Source organism: Ips typographus, linkage group LG6 (genome assembly GCF_016097725.1).
Source record: "Ips typographus isolate SLU linkage group LG6, UJ_Ityp_2.0, whole genome shotgun sequence".
In the NCBI taxonomy this organism is placed as follows: Eukaryota; Metazoa; Arthropoda; class Insecta; order Coleoptera; family Curculionidae; genus Ips; species Ips typographus.
Window position 1 is genome coordinate 2506159 of NC_138427.1, and position 17225 is coordinate 2523383.

Below are 17225 nucleotides of genomic sequence, written 5' to 3' on the forward strand. Positions count from 1 at the left end.
AAAAAGCAGCTTTTAAGTTGCTGCTTTTTCTTGTACTGGGACTTGCTAATTCATGTTTTTCATCATTCAGTGCATCATGTGACCTTAAAATCGCCTGCAGTGTTTAGGCCACGTGCTTTGAGTTACAATAGTAAAAGAAACTTTTAATAAAATTATTAAATAACTCTCTTTTAAATCAACTCTTTTTTAGGAGTAAAAATATTTGAAAACCTCTCGGAAAATCCAAATTTCATTACCTATTTTTTCCCGAATAAATTATAAGGCTATTAGAGTGTTTAGAGTTGTTGTCTCTAGGGACGATCTGGGCCACTGGGAAAGCTTGTTCGGACTCCACACTAGTATAAGGAACTGTCGACAACAATTATTCATAGACCAATTCGATTTAAATTTCGGGACCAAATCTGGTTTCTGAACCTCTACACAGGTCCCGGAATTGGAAACCCTATTTTACTGGCAAGAAAAATTGGAGTTTATATCTACTATTTTAAATATTTTAAGTTTCCCTCAAAAATGTATAAACCTAATTTTTCTCATTGAATAGTTTAGGAACAAAATTCAACCAATTTTACTCTTCTCCATTAGAAAATGAATAAAAAAAAACCATGGTAAGAACCCTATTTAATTTTCTGCTGTTAGTAACGCCATCTCAACGACCAGTTCGGTTATATGCACGTAATTTTAATCGAATTACCTGTATCGCGGAGGTACGGGAAGAAATTTATTTTATCCGATATATAATTTATAATATACAAGTAAAACGCCGACTGACATACAGAGCGAGCAATACTCCTGAAGGCGGTTTAAGTTTTGAATTTATGGCTTCTTTCGGACTTCGAGTTCAGCCATACATTCACATGTACATTATAAAGGACCAGTTTATTGATCGGTGGTTCGTGTTATCGATGAATGATAGTAACTACTCGACTGTTAGGGGAAATCAACCAGAAATCGTCAACCAAATCAAATCAATTATTGTGTGTAAGTTTTTAGTATAAAAATGCGGACCAGAGATTTTAATCCTACTTACGTAATAAATATATTAATTTTCCTTCTGTTTGTTGCAGGACTGAATGAACCCCTTAAGGTGGTGCCAAGTGATGTAGGTGGAATTTTTTTCCACTCCATTTAAGGCCGAGAATATGCCTCCGTAAATTAACGGTAAGTAGCACTTTATTATGCTGAGGACGATTTGTTGCACAATCGGTTGCGAAGGTGGTAATAAATGTTGCCGCTTTATGCGATATTATTCGATATTACTGCTATACTGGCAAATTATGTTTTATGTAGGTGAACTGAAAATTATACTAAACCTTAGTCTGAAAAAAAAATGTATACAGTGTGTTCCATTTTCGAGACACATACACTCTACACTAGTACTACTATTCTGGGTAACGTAATTAGGTGGGTTCATGTAAATGGCGAAATCTAACCGATAGTTAAACGCAAAATCGCATTTCTCCCTAAGGAAACGTCCACTTTAACTGGTACTTAACAAATTTGAATTGGAAATGCCGTCGATTCTATAATTTGGCTTCCGGGGCTTTAACAATACAATCCTACATAATTATTAAAAACAGCCTTCGTACTTAGTATTATACGGTAGTAGCAGTCAACTGGTTTCAGTGCAGCTTTTTCAGTCATTGGACAGTTTTTAATGGAACAATCAAAATTTGTATCATTTGAATTTTAAATCAGTGCAGGAAATGTAAAAAGCGGAATACCGTCCTCCCATGATCTTCGTTTTCATGTAAATAATAAGAGGGCACCATGGTGAGCCCTCAGGGACACAGGAAGAGACTTTGGCGGAGGCGACCGTGCGGTCAATGCCTATCTTTGTTCACGAGAAGAGCGGGGCAAGTCGTCGGCGTCATTGCACGTTCTATTGTTATCCTGAAAAAAATCCCACTCTCACGACGTAAAAGACATTCAATGCTTATTATAGTTAAAAAAAAAACTTCCTCATAAATAATTTTATACAACTTCTTTTTACCACTGTCAAATTGATTCTTGATCAATTGCCCATCTCATGTACATTGTTTATACACTTTCTACCAGCCAATCTAGCATTAGTAGTTTGAGTAGTTCAGAGGGTATGACAAATGTAGCAGGCAGCAAAGACTTAATAATGTTCCATGCTATGAAAGCTGGAAATATTTTGATAAGATTATATTATTCATTGAGCATGTAATAATAGCTATTACTCACGAAGGTAAAGTTAATTCATTAAGATAGTACCATATGCGAGTAGATGACTATAACTAGATAATAAGTGTTATTATCTATTCTAAATTATTGAATAATAAGAAAGAAAGTTTTCCTGTTGAACTAAAACAGTCACCATATTATGCAGGTGTGAAAAATTGCAATTGTTTATAACAAATCAAATTTTACTCTTTACCGTTGATTACTGCTTTCAAAAATTATGTTGTATTTACGTATGAATCATTCTGCATTTTTTAGGAATGATCGAGTGTAATAATTTCCGCCACCAGATAATGTTTTTTCTGTTGAATGGTAGTTTGCGATTAAAGTACTAAAACTTCATTGTTGCTTAGCCATAATAACTGATGAGCTCCGAACATGATTCATTCTCTAACAAATAATTTTTTTCTACTGGAGCCACTTGTAAACTGATGTGAACGTTCTTATATCTCCTAACAAAGACCCACACACACTGCCTTATTTCGTTTAGGGGAAGTGGTGTCACATTCAAGTGTACCTAGGCAAGTACCTGCACCTTCCTCAGAATTTGATAAGATAAGATAAGATGCGAGTTTTCCAGTCCGGGTCGCACACTTTGAATCAAGATTTACTATCTGAAACCGCCAAAGTCAGCTTTATTTGTCAGTTAATACTTTGCTTGTTCACGTGCAACAATCAGTGTACATAGTAAATTGGGTTTTCTATCGAGTTCGTGATTGTGTTTAACCTGTTCTCGGGCTGGCCGACGTTTTTTCTTTTTCTACAATTTAATAAGGTGAAGTTGCAATGGTGCAGTGAAGTGGAAGACATTCCTAGATTAAATAGATCGATACCGCGATGGTCGATACCGGCGACATGAGCAACCAGCTCATCGAAAGCTTTTCCTTGTCCGGATACAATTTTAGCATGTAAGTGTTAATTGCCGGTTGTTCGATTTTTTTATATTGACACCTGTTAACGTGTTTATTACGAGAAAAATTATTAACACTCTCTTTGGGTGGTCGATTGAGAAATAATACGTCTTTGTTGTAACGTAAATGAAACTATATTAATCAGCAATTTTAAATTAGTTACAGCTACCACTATTTATTATACATTTCCATGCCAAATATACATTGTTATGTACAAAAAAGCTGTAAATTACAAAAACTAATACATTTTGTGATAGTGAGATAGAACAGTTGTTTTTATTTGTCAGATTGGTCTAATCATTTCAATAGTAAGAGAAAACAAGTATGTGTTCTAAAAAGAAATATTATTTGCACACGAGTGGTACTGTACATACTTTAGAAATTTATCGAAAGAATGCAGGAAACAATTTTCTACTGAATAACAAATATTCAGAAATTTTTATAACCACAAAATTGTCCTTGTAAATGATGAGAAATGCTCAAAAGTATTGGACGATGAACTTGCATAAATGCACTGATTTACAAGACATAATATTTTCATATAATTCTCAGTCAAAAGAGTGTACAAAAACTGGAGTAAAACAAGTGACTCTTGTCGGTCACCACATGTTCCAAAAGTCTTAATTGTCGCACGAGTGTTGATTGGTGTAACCGCAGTCATTTTGTGGTGTGGCAGCATGGACAATCCGTGTTAAAGTTACAATACCTGGCTCATGTTGTGAATAAGTTATAAAACAGTCTTTTTTTTATTATAGATGTGAAGAAAGCTCACTCATTATGGAGGAGGAGGGCGAGCTACGAGGTGGACCTGACGATCCAGGTTACCTTCTGGTGCGCATCAACGTTCCAGAACTCAGCGTACAAAAATGCCTGCAATTTCCTCGAGACCAACTCGTCTGGGATGTTAAACAGCAGTGCCTGGCCGCCCTTCCTAAGGTAACCTTTCACAAAAAATTAAATTTTAAAACAGTTATTAACAATAATGAAAAATTCATAATTTTAATAAGGTTAAATAACTGTTAATTGGCATAATACACCGTTTGTTATTAACAAACGTTGGCACTTTTTTTGAAATATTATAATATTATTGACTAACAGTTAACCAAGTAAACGGTATAGAGGCTTATCTAACTTTGCAACTCTATTAACTAAATGATTTTATAATATTACACCTTTATGTAAATATGTGCTTACGTAGACTACCAAGATAATATTTGCGTTAGATTTTTAGGGAGCTTATTTTTCATTACATTGCAAATGTGCGTAGGTTTGCGCCTTGAGAAAAAATTCCTTAATTAGTATGAGTTTATTACATGGCAAATTTGAGTTTATTCTCAATACGCAAACAAGAGAAAGTGACACCGAAATGTATGTACATGTTATTATCACCAACAAATCGTGTCATTCTCTGTATAATATAAAACACTGTATTTTTTTATTTATTGTTTTTTTTTTGTTTTGGTGGCACGCGCAGGTGGCAAGTTGGTTTCGGGTAGGTATTCTGGATAGAAGGTGCACGGTATCTTAGCATGTGCATGTGTTGTGTTCAGAATAGAATATTTAGATTGCAGGGAATATTGCCAAACTAGATAACGAAAACAATAATTATTTTTATCGAAGCGCCAACTTACTTGTTATCTTCCATGTTTGCTTATCGGGGTTAGTATGGACTATATTATAGTACGACAATGGTATTTATCGTACCAATCTACGATATGTGGAACTATAGCTAAATATAAATTTCGGCTGAGCCGTGTCGTTTAAATGCGTCACATTTCCTTGAATGATTATCGTTGTTTCAAATGTCAGTAATTTTATGGGCCTTACGCAATTTTCTTATCAGATTTTTCGTAAGTTGTAGTAAATGGAAATCCCTATGAATTAGTAATATAATGTAATCACAGTTTGTGACTGGTCAAAAAAGTAGCAAACTAAAAGCTGCTTTTTTGAATCCATCACAAACTACCACCATTTGCACAAATCACAGCAGTGTTTGTAGTTTGTGATTGGTCAAGAAAAGTAGCAAGCTGTTTAGCTACTTTTTTTGACTAATCACAAACTTGTGAAACAAATGCTACACATGTAGACTTAGATAATTTATTACGCCTTGTCATCATGGTGTTTTGCAGTCAGGTGTTCTAGTGTTATTTGTCATTAAAATAAAACTAGCAAGCGCTTTAGAAATATCCAATTTCATACTGTTCAAGTATCAAATAATGCATGTAATTACGCTTACATCAGTAATTAATAAGGTCGCAATTTTTTGCCGACTTGGTTATATTATTTGCTCGTATACTGTAGAGAGGAACAATGAACTGGGCTTGCCATATTTGTATATTGATTAGATAAATAAATGTTTGAAGATCGATTGTTAATTAGTTAACAATAATTTACATAAGTGTCTATTTAATGGGTAATTCTTCATTTACTATGTACACGATAGTGCAAGGGAATATACCTATAAAATGCAGAACAGAGACAATGAAATTTATCCTGTATTTTATTGATTGTTTAACGTACTAAAATGGTAATATTGTCACGAATAACATAAGTTGCACCATGTTCCGTTACCGAGTCTGGCCCCGGTCTCCCCCAGTGCACTGCCGAATCAGCGAGACCGGCAAATTGGGGTCATGAGACGAGTATTTAATCAGCGTCTCAAGCCATCGAAGATTACTGGTCTCTGGGTCGGTCTATCGAGCATCAGTCCGAACTTTCTAGTGCCCGGACGGCTCGATACCTTCTTGGATATCCAGGCTGAACAGACTTGAGTCCTTGCGCAACCCAGTGGTGACCGTCGGGACTCTTGACCCTTTCAGCGCCTAAAGTAGGTCCTTTAGGAAGTGTCGATCATAGGGGTTCCCTGCTCGTATCGAGCGGGTTTCGCTTGGCGACACTTCAAAGGGGGCTTGCTGTGCATAAAGTAAGTCCTTCGGGCTTGTCGGTTACAGGGGTTCCCTGCTCGTATCGAGCGGGTTCCGCTTGGCGGCACATCAGAAGGCCTTACGCACACCCACACACACACACACCCCCGCGCACCCCCTCGTAGAGAGTGTTCCATGGGCGTCCCGCCTGTAGCGGTACTAGCGGCCCTCGTAATCTGGGGGTAAGATTTGGTTAAGCATCGTCTTGAGAATAAAATAAAGGAGACATACTTGTACTACGTTGTTGTTTCTCTTCCTGCGCTACCCCCAAAACGTGACATGGTGGAGGCGCCTTGTTGAATCCCGGGGCTACTGATCTCCATATCTGTGGCCAAACCAAGCCGTACGCCCTAACAGGAATGAGAAAAGCGTACAACTTGAGATCAGCAAATCCTAGCAGCCCCATTCAACCAAGGCACAGGAGCTCAAGCGTAGGAGACCCTTGGATGCAAGAAACAGATTACCTAACCCTTACGCTTGCAAATACAAGAAGGGAAGACACTGAGCAGCCACAAGAACCAGAAAACGATCTGGAAAATACAGTGATAGAGACAGGAGCACAAGTACACCCTGAGAAAGGAGATAAAGCATTAGAAGGCAAGAAGGGGTCAAGAGAAATGGCGGACATTACCATTTCGGCGGTTGAGGCAGGGGAAAAAACACCCGCACTACCTCAATTCATCAGCCCACCAACGTTCAACCCGGGCAGTGATTCAGCCCCTCAGTTTATCGGCACATACGAGCGAACGGCAGTGGCCAATAGCTGGAACGATGCGTTAAAAATACTATACTTTCACTCGTACCTGCAGGGCGCCGCAAACATTTGGTATAGAGAATATAAAGCAGCAAACCCTGACAGCAACTGGCAACACATTTGTCAAGCATTCAAGACTGAGTTTAGCGACGGTATCAACAGTCGCCATTTGCTTGCAAAGTTAAGGCAAAGGAAGCAAAGGGACCTGGAACAGACAAAGAATTATTTCTATGATCTAAGGGTCCTATACGAAGAATACAAAGAAAACGTAGATCTCGACGAATTCGTAGATATTTTCCAGAGTGGGCTAAAAGATATACCAAGAGCTAAATACTACTGGCTCACAAATTTTCCTAATAACCCACCTAGGAACTTGGACGAAGTCAAAAAACTTTGCATCACAATAGATAACGCTCCTGAAAAGTTCTCGACACCGCTCACTTTTAGACCGCAGCATCAAATAGAAGAACAGGCCGCTGGACCAGTAGAACAAAGACAGTCACCTTTTGGCAATCCCCGCCCTTACAGAACCCCGCCACCGCTCAGGAGAGACTATGGCACAAACCATGCCAGTAATCCAGAAAGACAGTACCAATCCACGAGGACATATGACAACAGGCTCAGGTGCTACAACTGCGGTAAAATAGGCCACTTTGCTGCTGTGTGTAGAAGTAGACAGCAGCACCCAAACTCCAGGGGGTGGCAAAACTAAGTCCCGTCACCCTCTCCACTCGGGGCACAACGTGCTATAAGATACTATACATAAATGCTGTTGTGAACGATTATTACGTACCGGCGATTATTGACACAGGTGCGGAACTAAATGTGATAAGCCATCTCCTGGTCAACAAAAAACATAGGATCAGAGACCCACCCACGTTGCTTGTGACAGCTGGCGGTCAGAAAGTAAGAAGTCTAGGCGACACATTGGCATCACTGGAGCTCAGAGGCAATTACGAGAAAAAATTAGAAATTAAAGCAACGATATTGGAGAATACACCACAACCCCTTATTTTGGGCATGGAGTTCTTAAGGGAAATGCAGGCAGCAATTTGCTTAATATCCAACATACTCACCCTAAATCAAGATTTGGTGATACCGCTCGGGGCAAAGCAAGATTCTGCACCCAAAAAACCATGCAAAACACGAAGCTGGAGAGAAGTGATCCAAGAAATACCTGGGTCCATCTTCAGTCTTCCAAGCAGCACTGCATGGGCCTTTGCAGTCTCTTCAGGATGGTAGTCAAGTGTAACCAGACAATATCCTGCCTGTATCTAGAAAAACAGTTCTTGTGAAGGTTTTCAAGTTGAGCATTAAACTAGAGGAAATGACTTACACATTCCTATCTTAATTGTTGTCGCAAACAATAATCTTTTCTTTTTTAACAAGTATTAATTTATGTATGAGTTGTAGCGCTATCTAACTAGCCACATTAACCGCCTACGAAACAGTTGGAACAATGATGGAATGCAACAAATATAATTAACCAGGTGTAATGCGTAAATAGGAAAAATAACTAGGTATAAGCCACACACACATAAGAGTTCGAGTGTACGGGACAACAAATTGCGAAACCAGCAATTGCACATTTCGCCATTAAGTTTGATTTATATTTGAAAACGAACTAAGTCCGCGACTATGCCCTACGTGCCTTTCCAGCCGATCATAAAACTTGCAAAAGAACAAAAGTTCTCCTTACGACCCGGTTCAGCGTCTGAACGATAAACTTTTATTACGTTTATTGAATACCGCGACATGCTTTGTATGTATGATCGAGCTTTACAGTTTAAAGATAAATTATTAACATATACAACGGATCGTAATTAGGAATGATTGATTGTGCGTTTTTCAATGCAATGTCATTCGGTTCTTTTATTTGGTTCGGACCGAATATAATTAGTCGGCGGATACCGTCGGAGAGAGAAGAGAATTCTGAATCTGAATCGGACCAAATTATTAATCGTAAAGATGCAGTGGTGCCAGTTAAACATTCATCAAGACGTTTATATTCGCGATGAATTCCAAATTATTGATGCTCGAAGATAACTCTTGCAGACGTGCCTGATTAACGTAGTTCTGCATGCAGCATCCAAGATTGATAGCTTTATTTTTTTTTTCATTCTCAGTACAAAAGTAGATGGATTGCACTGCAAGTTTTAATTATACTCTTTGTGTGATTTACACATACCTACCTGATTAAATACTCCGACTATTCCATTCAATCTACTTTTTGTTAAATTATTTAGTTACTTTTTCAACTAATTAATTTTCAACCAGAGGAATTTCAAACTAACAGCATGCATGAAGCTTAAAAGTCTTACGATCCTGATTTACTATTCAATTTTGAGATTTCCTACTTAATCAATATTGAACCAAGATAATGTGTTTGGTCTTTAGGAGTTGAAGGAGAGTTTCAACTACGGATTGTTTTTCCCGCCGGAAAATGGCAGAGCCGGAAAGTTTCTGGATGAGGAACGACGCCTCGGGGACTATCCATTTAACGGACCTGTCGGCTATCTCGAGGTAATCAAAATTCTGTACTGTGTGAAACATTTCTAATTAACTTGATTGCATCATTTTTTATGTTAAAAGTTTTAATGACTTATGCACTAATGTTTATTGTGGTTAACACGAAACTTTTATTGCTGTTCCAGCTCAAGTATAAGCGAAGAGTGTATAAAATGATAACTCTAGATGAAAAACAGCTGAAAAGTTTACACACCAGGGCGAACTTGAGGAGATTCTTGGATTATGTGCAAAACGGACAAGTGGAGAAAATTACTAAGATGTGCTCGAAAGGACTGGATCCCAATTTTCACTGTCATGATTCTGGAGGTAAAATTATTCAGATAGTTATTATCCAAGTTTATGTTATTTAATTCGGTTAAGTCATGTTGCTAGTGATTGATATGGTTTTACTAATTTGAAGAAAATCCCTAGCTTAAAAACCATTATATCGTTAATACCAAATGACACAGTTTTAACTAAGTATATTATTTAATGGATATCTCAAAATGTAAAGTTCAAATTTATGTAACCCAGTAAAAAATGCTTTACTAATAATAATTTATAATGACTTCCCTCAATTTTTAGTTTCAATTTGAAAACCATGAAGATAACCACAAGTTAAATGTGAATATAATTACTTTGTTAGTAGATGAAATAAGTGACCCTATCCTAATGATAATTTTATTGTTTGTTTCATGATTTTTTCAGAAATTAGGTGAACACACATTCAGCTTATCTAAGATTAACTACCGCATATCTGAATATTTTATTGCATGAAAATGCAATAGCACATTAATACAGTTAGTCGTAGTTAATTAAACAATGTTATAATAGACCACACCACACCCATATTGTCTTGTAGAATATTTGAGAGCATTTTAATCATTGTCACACGTATCGACACTTGTTTTGATTATTTCCAATCGCGATACTGTTACACAATTATAATTAGTTAACTATTGAATAATATTATTGTTACGTAAAATGATTATTTTCAATTAGCAACTATCTGCATGCTTTGTATAATTACGAATATGCAACTCATGTTTTAACATCTTTATTCTTATGTTTTCAGAAAGTCCTTTAACATTAGCCACCGGTATTAAAAAACCTTCCAAAGTTCTAATGGCGCTAGTAAACGGTGGAGCTATTTTGGATTATCGTACCAAAGATGGGTCCACGGCTCTACATAGGGCGGTAGAGCACCGAAGTTTAGAGGCTCTGAAAACTCTGCTAGAGCTCGGGGCATCTCCGAACTACAAAGACAACAAAGGGCTCACGCCTTTGTACTTTACTATACATCCTAACGTGGACCCGGTTTTTGCCGAAACTTTACTGCACGATCACGCTACCACTGGAGCCGCAGACACTCAAGGATGGCAAGAAGTTCACCAGGTCAGTTTAATTTCTTCCTTATAAAACAATGACAAAATAATTGATTTGTAATTTTCAGGCATGTAAACATGGTCTCCTTAAACATTTGGAGCATCTTTTGTTTTACGGTGCGGACATGAATGCACATAATGCGTCAGGAAACACGCCTCTGCACGTGTGCGCGGTCAACGGACAGGAATCTTGCGCGCGTCAATTACTTTTTCGTGGAGCAGACCGTCAAGCCTTAAATTACGCCAATCAGACGCCCTGTCAAGTGGCTGTCATTGCCGGCAACATGGATTTGGCCGAACTCATTCAAAATTACCGCCAGGAAGATGTCGGTAAGTTATTTCCGGTAATAGTTAAGTTTTTGTGCTTGTGTTCGTTTTGCATGCCAATCATTAGTTTAATTTCGTATATTAGTAGTTAATCTAAATGTGCAAAGGTTATTATCAATACAAATCCTGCTAATGACACCATATTAAAAGTAGATAAACGAGATAATACTTGCGATTATAAGTAATCCGAAAATCAGAAAAAAACTCTTGCAAAAAATATAAAACAACAAAAGGTTGTGGTTTAAACTGGCATTTGAGAGACTACTGATAATTTTGAAAGGACTTTAAATTAGGCGATTTGGATGGAAATTGGAAAAATAAAATTTTTTGTCAAAATTGTCAATTTTTTATTTTGCTCCAGAAGGGTTCCAATGCAAAGGGCATATTTATACCAAAGGACCTTAAATTAGGTAAAATAAGCACAAAAAACACACTAAAATTTTTAGTTTTCCAAACAAATTGATAGAATGCATTTGCATTATTGCACAAATAGAGCAGCCTCTCAAAGGTTTTAGGAAATATACCCTTTAGTGTAAAAATTACTAAATAAACACGTTTTTAACTTAAACTGCATGTTTTTTTTATAATTGAAGGTTGAGCTTCTAGATTCAATCGGAATAAAATATCATTTTTTTTTTTAATGTTTGATTGGCCGTCTATGCAGCTCAACGTTCTTTATCTAAAAATGTTAATTGTTGGCATGCCTCTTTCTGTTGCAACGCTACTTTTTCAGTCCCTTTCCGCGGCCCCCCCAGCTACAATCCTAAAAGACGCAGTGCAGTAGGGTTTCTGACTAGAGCCCCATCTTTGAGTACCTTAAATCTGCCCCCGTCATCTCCCTGTCCTAGCGATCGATCTTCCATTCCTTTCAGTTCTGCGAGTTCTAGTTTCAGTGACGGAAGCGTGGTACTCGAAATGGACACCGCCAGCATTGTGACAGGTAAGCTGTCAATTTACATGTTTCTTTCCATCTGTTTTTTTACTGTTTTTTTAATCTCTGTATCATAACTTTATGCTTGACTTTAAACTGGAATGATGACTATATTTTTCTCATAGAATGCACCTCTATTTCGCATTGTTATTTAGATTGGTGTAGCGCGAATTTTATATCAGTTTACATTTTCGAACTTTTTCTTGTTAGACTTTTATATTAAAAATTCAAAAGACATGTATTGAATTACGTACAACTTATTACTGTTATTAATGCAATCCGTGTACGCCACTGTTATAGTACATCCATATAGCATAATGTGTCATAATTGGTGTAATCTTACTCAGTGCTCGCACTGGGTGTTGCAGACAAGAGTCTCGGCGACACTAGTGACATCATCAGTGACAGTTCAGGCGTCGGTACCGCCAACTCGGACACCACTAATTGTAGTATATCGATGCCGGGCAGCACCGTCGTTTGCATCGAGTCCTATATACCAAAAGAAAAAGGTCACATCAGTATTAGGGAAGGTGAATTAATTGAAGGTGAGCAATTTATTATTACATATAGGAATAGAAATATTTGTGGATTTTGATTTAATAGTAACAGGAGCGACAGATGATGGTTTCTTAGAGGGTAATGTGCGCAGCACCGGAAATAGATCGGGCCTATTTCCTGCTCATTGCGTACAGGAAGTGAAGCTACGTCATTCCATTCAGCCCTCTATGATTGTCGCACGTGACGCGAGAATACCAACCTTATCTCAGACGATGGCTCGTGTAGTAGGCCGGCGTGAAAGTACCACCAAGCAATATGCCACAGCACCCAGAACGAAAAAATCGTAACGCTAATTTTCCCAAAGCCAAACTTTGTGTTAAAATGTTGTTTACAGGTATTCCGCAGTGGGATTGGAACCGAGAACTGTCGTTTTACATAAAGGCCGCAAAGGTTTCGGCTTTATTCTGCGCGGAGCCAAAGCCATGTCGCCTTTAATGGAAATGACTCCGTCCGAAAAGTGCCCTGCTCTTCAATACCTGGATGATGTGGATCCAGGTAAACCAAATTTCCAAACACTTGAGTGTAAGAAAATAACTCAACTGATTCAGGTGGAGTGGCCGACATGGCCGGATTGAAGAGGGGAGACTTTCTGCTCAAAATCAACAATGAAGACGTGTCCTCGGCATCGCACGAACACGTGGTGGACTTGATTCGGAAGTCGGGCAACCTAGTGCAAATGACTGTAAGTCCATTAGTATGTAGTTTTGGAGTTTAATTATACCAGTTCCGAATAGGTTATCAGTTGGGATCCTCCAAACGCCCACGGCATGCACATGAGTCGATCTGCCAACCTTCCAGGAGAGGATTCAGTAGACAATCCGTCCTCAACTAGGCAAGTTTCTACGTTACCCCGAAAAATGGGTGGCCTAAGCGGAACTTTAGGTCGTTCCGCTCAAGCACCCCTACCTCCCAGGAGGGATCCTAAAACTACCTTAAGCATTGGCAGAGCGAGAGCTAAAAGCTTAGTAGGCGGTTTAGGTAAGTTTTTTTACCTCTTCCTTAACAGAAATAATTTTTATCTTCATGTATAGTAACATTAGGAGGAGATAGAGATGAGACTGATGACTTGGCAAAATCGAGTTCGGCCGAATCGATCCAGCACACTCCCTGTGATACTGGAAGTAATACGCCAGTGCAACACAGGACCGCGTCCATAAGACAAAGGCCTATGTCTACACGGTTGCCTCATACGGCCCTGCTCGAGATGTTTCACAAACAACATGACATGAGTAATTCAAATCAACACAGTTTTGATACCATTAGCATTAGCAGTGGTAATTCAACAACAAAAGGGCGAGTGTATGCCAGCGTTGCTGAAATGAAACGAAACCGTTCTAAGGTAAGTACATTTTCTCGTGGTTGACAAAGTTACATCAGTCGTTTGTAGGGTAAATCAAAATTCCTGGATATTTTTGGTGGTCAAGAGCTGCGGAGGAACTTCCACAGTACCCCAGATCTGGCTCAAGAAGTCGCTTATCTAAACTCATCACGTAAGCTACCTACCAGTAAAAATCATCGAAGCCAAGAAGACCTTGGAGCGTTCATGGGAGTGAACAGAAATTTGCCGCCTCCTACTCATCCACCACCGCCTCCACCTCAAGTATTGAAATTTGAAATACCTAGGCCACGTTCTGAAAATTTACAAAACGACGTTTTATCAGAAAGTAATCTTAGTTGAAAAATTAAAGTAAATAATTGTTAATTTTTATTTGATAACTTAGACGTGGTGTCCTCGTTTAATCCTGCGGCTAACGCAAAGCTGTACGCAGCTCCGGACGATCTAAAGACTGTCGGGTATAGGTCAAAAAATGCGGCGTCTCAATCAGCTAGACCAATCTTAAGAAAGTCTCAAAGTATGAAACAGTCAACCACTCAATATCAGTCGATTAATGCACATTCTGGACCGGAAAGCGTTTGTGTACCAGCTCAAGTGCATACTAATCCCTATGCTCAGCCATTTCGAACTCAAACAAGGTAGATATAGAATTATTTCGTTATGTTTTCAAACTTACTTACATTATTTATACGAAACTCACAGATCAAATTCGTCTGCAAGCAACAGGGGAAAACGAAAGAAGATTCCCACTAGCAAATCCGCCTCGAATTTAGTCCAAATTGGACACTCTAATGGCCCGCCAACCACTCCCGAACCGGACTACAGTTGCACGGATTCGGATGTCGATAGTGAAGCTGAACAAAGAGATATTACTGGATTAGCTGGCAGATTATCATCGGTACAGCTACAACCGGTGGAAAATAGCGGCAATAGTAATACAAGGTTCGAAATAAGTTTTATATGAATTATAGTCAAGCTAACACTTTTTTCTCGGTTATGTAGTGGCAGCAGTAGTTCGGGCAGTAACTCAGTGCCTCACAGCTTTAGCGTAGACGAAATTCAAAAAACCAGATCAAAACTGAAATCGTCAAAATCGTATCCGGATGATTTTTTCAAAAAGCAAACCGGACCGAGTGGCGATATAGCGGAAACAGTGGAAGATGGAGACAATAGTTCGTCGGGCGTTAGTTCGGATCAGGAAATTACGAATGTGTCTAATTCGGATTATCAATCGAATTCGGATCAGTCGACTCTTCGACTTCAACGGCCACAAGCCAGTAAGTGTGGTTTCCTAAAAGAATTATTATCAAATTAAACCTTAACATTAATCCACAGGTCTTCTAAAAAGACATGCGATGTCCCTGGCCCAATTGCCGCCTCCGATTGAAAACGAAAACGACGAAAAAGAAGATTTCTGTTTGCCGCCACCGCCCGAATTTAACGAAAGTCAAGCTGCGGCCCTTTTGCCCAGCGACGAATTAGTGGTAGCTCCTCCCCCTCAATTCAGCGATAACCGACAAGTTACCAGGGTAAAATTTCAACGCAAACTACCTTTTCCAGTAATTCAAAAATGTCTTTTTCAGGTGCGAATAGTCGGGGCAGTCCCTAAAGGTGTGCCATCCTTAAATGCTCAACCAAATAGAATGAAGCAAGGTCGACTGCACAGTCAATAAATAATAGAGGGATTGAAATACACATGGTCGCGTTTAGATTTAAGTTTCAACTCTATTGCAACTAACATTTTTATACTCAATGTATCTGTGAAATTATTTTGTAAGTTTCTAGCTAGAAGCTACGAATGGAATATTTTACTTGGACCGGTCCTAATCGAATAATACGTGTACATATTTTTTTATAAAAAACGCTCAGTAAAGTTTTAAAACTATTTTTTTATGTACTACTTTCTGTTTAATTTTCTATTGTACCTACGTGTGATCTATGCTGTTAAATTATTGTCGCTTTTTTGTGGATAATTAATATTAGTTAATAAGCTACTGTTGGCTTATGATCGTAGATATTAAAGGAATTATTTTAATTTGATATTTTTTGCGTTTCTCCCAGTTAAAATATTCCTTAACGTTAACGAGATAGACGATTCAACATTTTTTCTTAATTTATATTACTATACGCTCCGTCAATTATTACTTGGCCTATGTAAAAACAACTATTGTAAATAAGAGATGCACTCTTTTATTTGCAATTTTAAATCAGGTCGTTTTGGAGCCTAGATTAATTAAATACGTAAAGTTTGTTAACGTAAAAAGTGCATCTTTATACAAAAAGATCAATGTGGATAGTGAAATAATTAGTATTTATTTATACATTCATAAGAGGAACGTTCTGCAATTACACTACTAAGTCTCAAGCACGTTTTGTGTGAACCAATAACCTAAAGTTAAGTTCTAGGTACTGCCATTTCTTAAATAAAGTGACCCTAAATGCACAATATTAATTCGAAAATTCCTGCCATACTACGATCATATTAGACATTATTTGGCTTTTCCTATATGTTTATTTATTATTATTTTCATGTCCTAATCTTGTTGTTACTACACGTAATTGTAAATAGATACGAATAAAACACGGTATTAAACATGTTTACTGATATTAATAGAGGTTTAGTAAACACTGCCACCCTAGTCAACATTAATTCGCATTTTATAACGTAATAAATAGGAATATCATCGTCTCAAACACACCTCAAACATATTATGCGAAGCTGATAATTATTATTAAATTAGATCACTTTATACCTACCATAATGTTAAAAAGTCGAGACTGACGTGCACTGTATAACTCGTTTAGATCATAGGAGAAACGTGTTTTTTAATTACTCATGAGTTTCGTAATAATTAAACATTTCGTGCGTTAAAGATAAACTATAATTTAGCCCTTTAAACTCCATCCATTTTGATTAATTTTACACATACGTTTTGGGAATTAAAGTGCCTTTCTTCTTACTCTGATGGCTAATTGTTCTAGAAGCTTCAAATACTCCTATCGGCACTCTTATTGTCTTCAAATAATGATACGTCCTATTAAATTGTATTTTAGTGCGGTTCAGTTTTGTGTATAGTTTTCTGGTTTATTTAAGTAAATTGAATGTATGAATTTTGCACCTGTACGGAATATTAGACTTTTGTATATTTACAGAGTGTCACAACCAAGACTCTAATGATTGATATGAAACTTTGTATGAAACACTATATATAGGCACTTGCTTATACTTTTGTTTCTCATCAATCAATCCACAGAGTTCTTGTACTTGAATCTCTCTACATATATTTCAATATAAGTATTTCATTATGTATAACATGGTTTTATTACAAAGTGAGATCTTAATAAGCTACTTTTAAATTTAAAAATTTACGCACATTTGTTTACTTTTA

At 37.6% G+C, this 17225-nt stretch overlaps 1 protein-coding gene and 1 long non-coding RNA gene across 8 annotated transcripts; one reads left to right on the forward strand and one right to left on the reverse strand.

Moving 5' to 3' along the window:
* Positions 1–1648: 1648 nt before the first annotated feature.
* Positions 1649–2527, reverse strand: LOC145730716 (uncharacterized). Its single transcript, XR_014178665.1, has 3 exons — positions 2206–2527; positions 1991–2144; positions 1649–1890 (listed from the first exon to the last, which is right to left on the reverse strand). It is a non-coding gene; the product is annotated as an uncharacterized LOC145730716 (long non-coding RNA).
* Positions 2528–2713: 186 nt separating this feature from the next.
* Positions 2714–17149, forward strand: Prosap (SH3 and multiple ankyrin repeat domains prosap). 7 transcript variants are annotated; one of them, XM_081982049.1, is made up of 20 exons: positions 2714–3110; positions 3869–4049; positions 4588–4605; positions 9189–9314; positions 9446–9626; positions 10375–10694; positions 10753–11014; positions 11745–11951; positions 12290–12487; positions 12546–12783; positions 12835–12995; positions 13049–13182; positions 13235–13478; positions 13532–13839; positions 13888–14164; positions 14222–14474; positions 14539–14778; positions 14839–15113; positions 15172–15369; positions 15424–17149. In XM_081982049.1, the coding sequence occupies exons 1-20, from the start codon at positions 3040–3042 to the stop codon at positions 15507–15509; spliced, it is 3978 nt and encodes a 1325-aa protein (XP_081838175.1). In that variant the 5' UTR covers positions 2714–3039; the 3' UTR covers positions 15510–17149. The 7 variants fall into 7 exon arrangements, with proteins under 7 accessions (XP_081838175.1, XP_081838176.1, XP_081838180.1 ...); XM_081982050.1 differs by having other exon boundaries at positions 2716–3110; positions 13541–13839; positions 15172–15365; positions 15420–17149; XM_081982054.1 differs by having other exon boundaries at positions 2716–3110; positions 12311–12487; positions 13541–13839; positions 15172–15365; positions 15420–17149.
* The last annotated feature ends 76 nt before the right edge of the window (positions 17150–17225 follow it).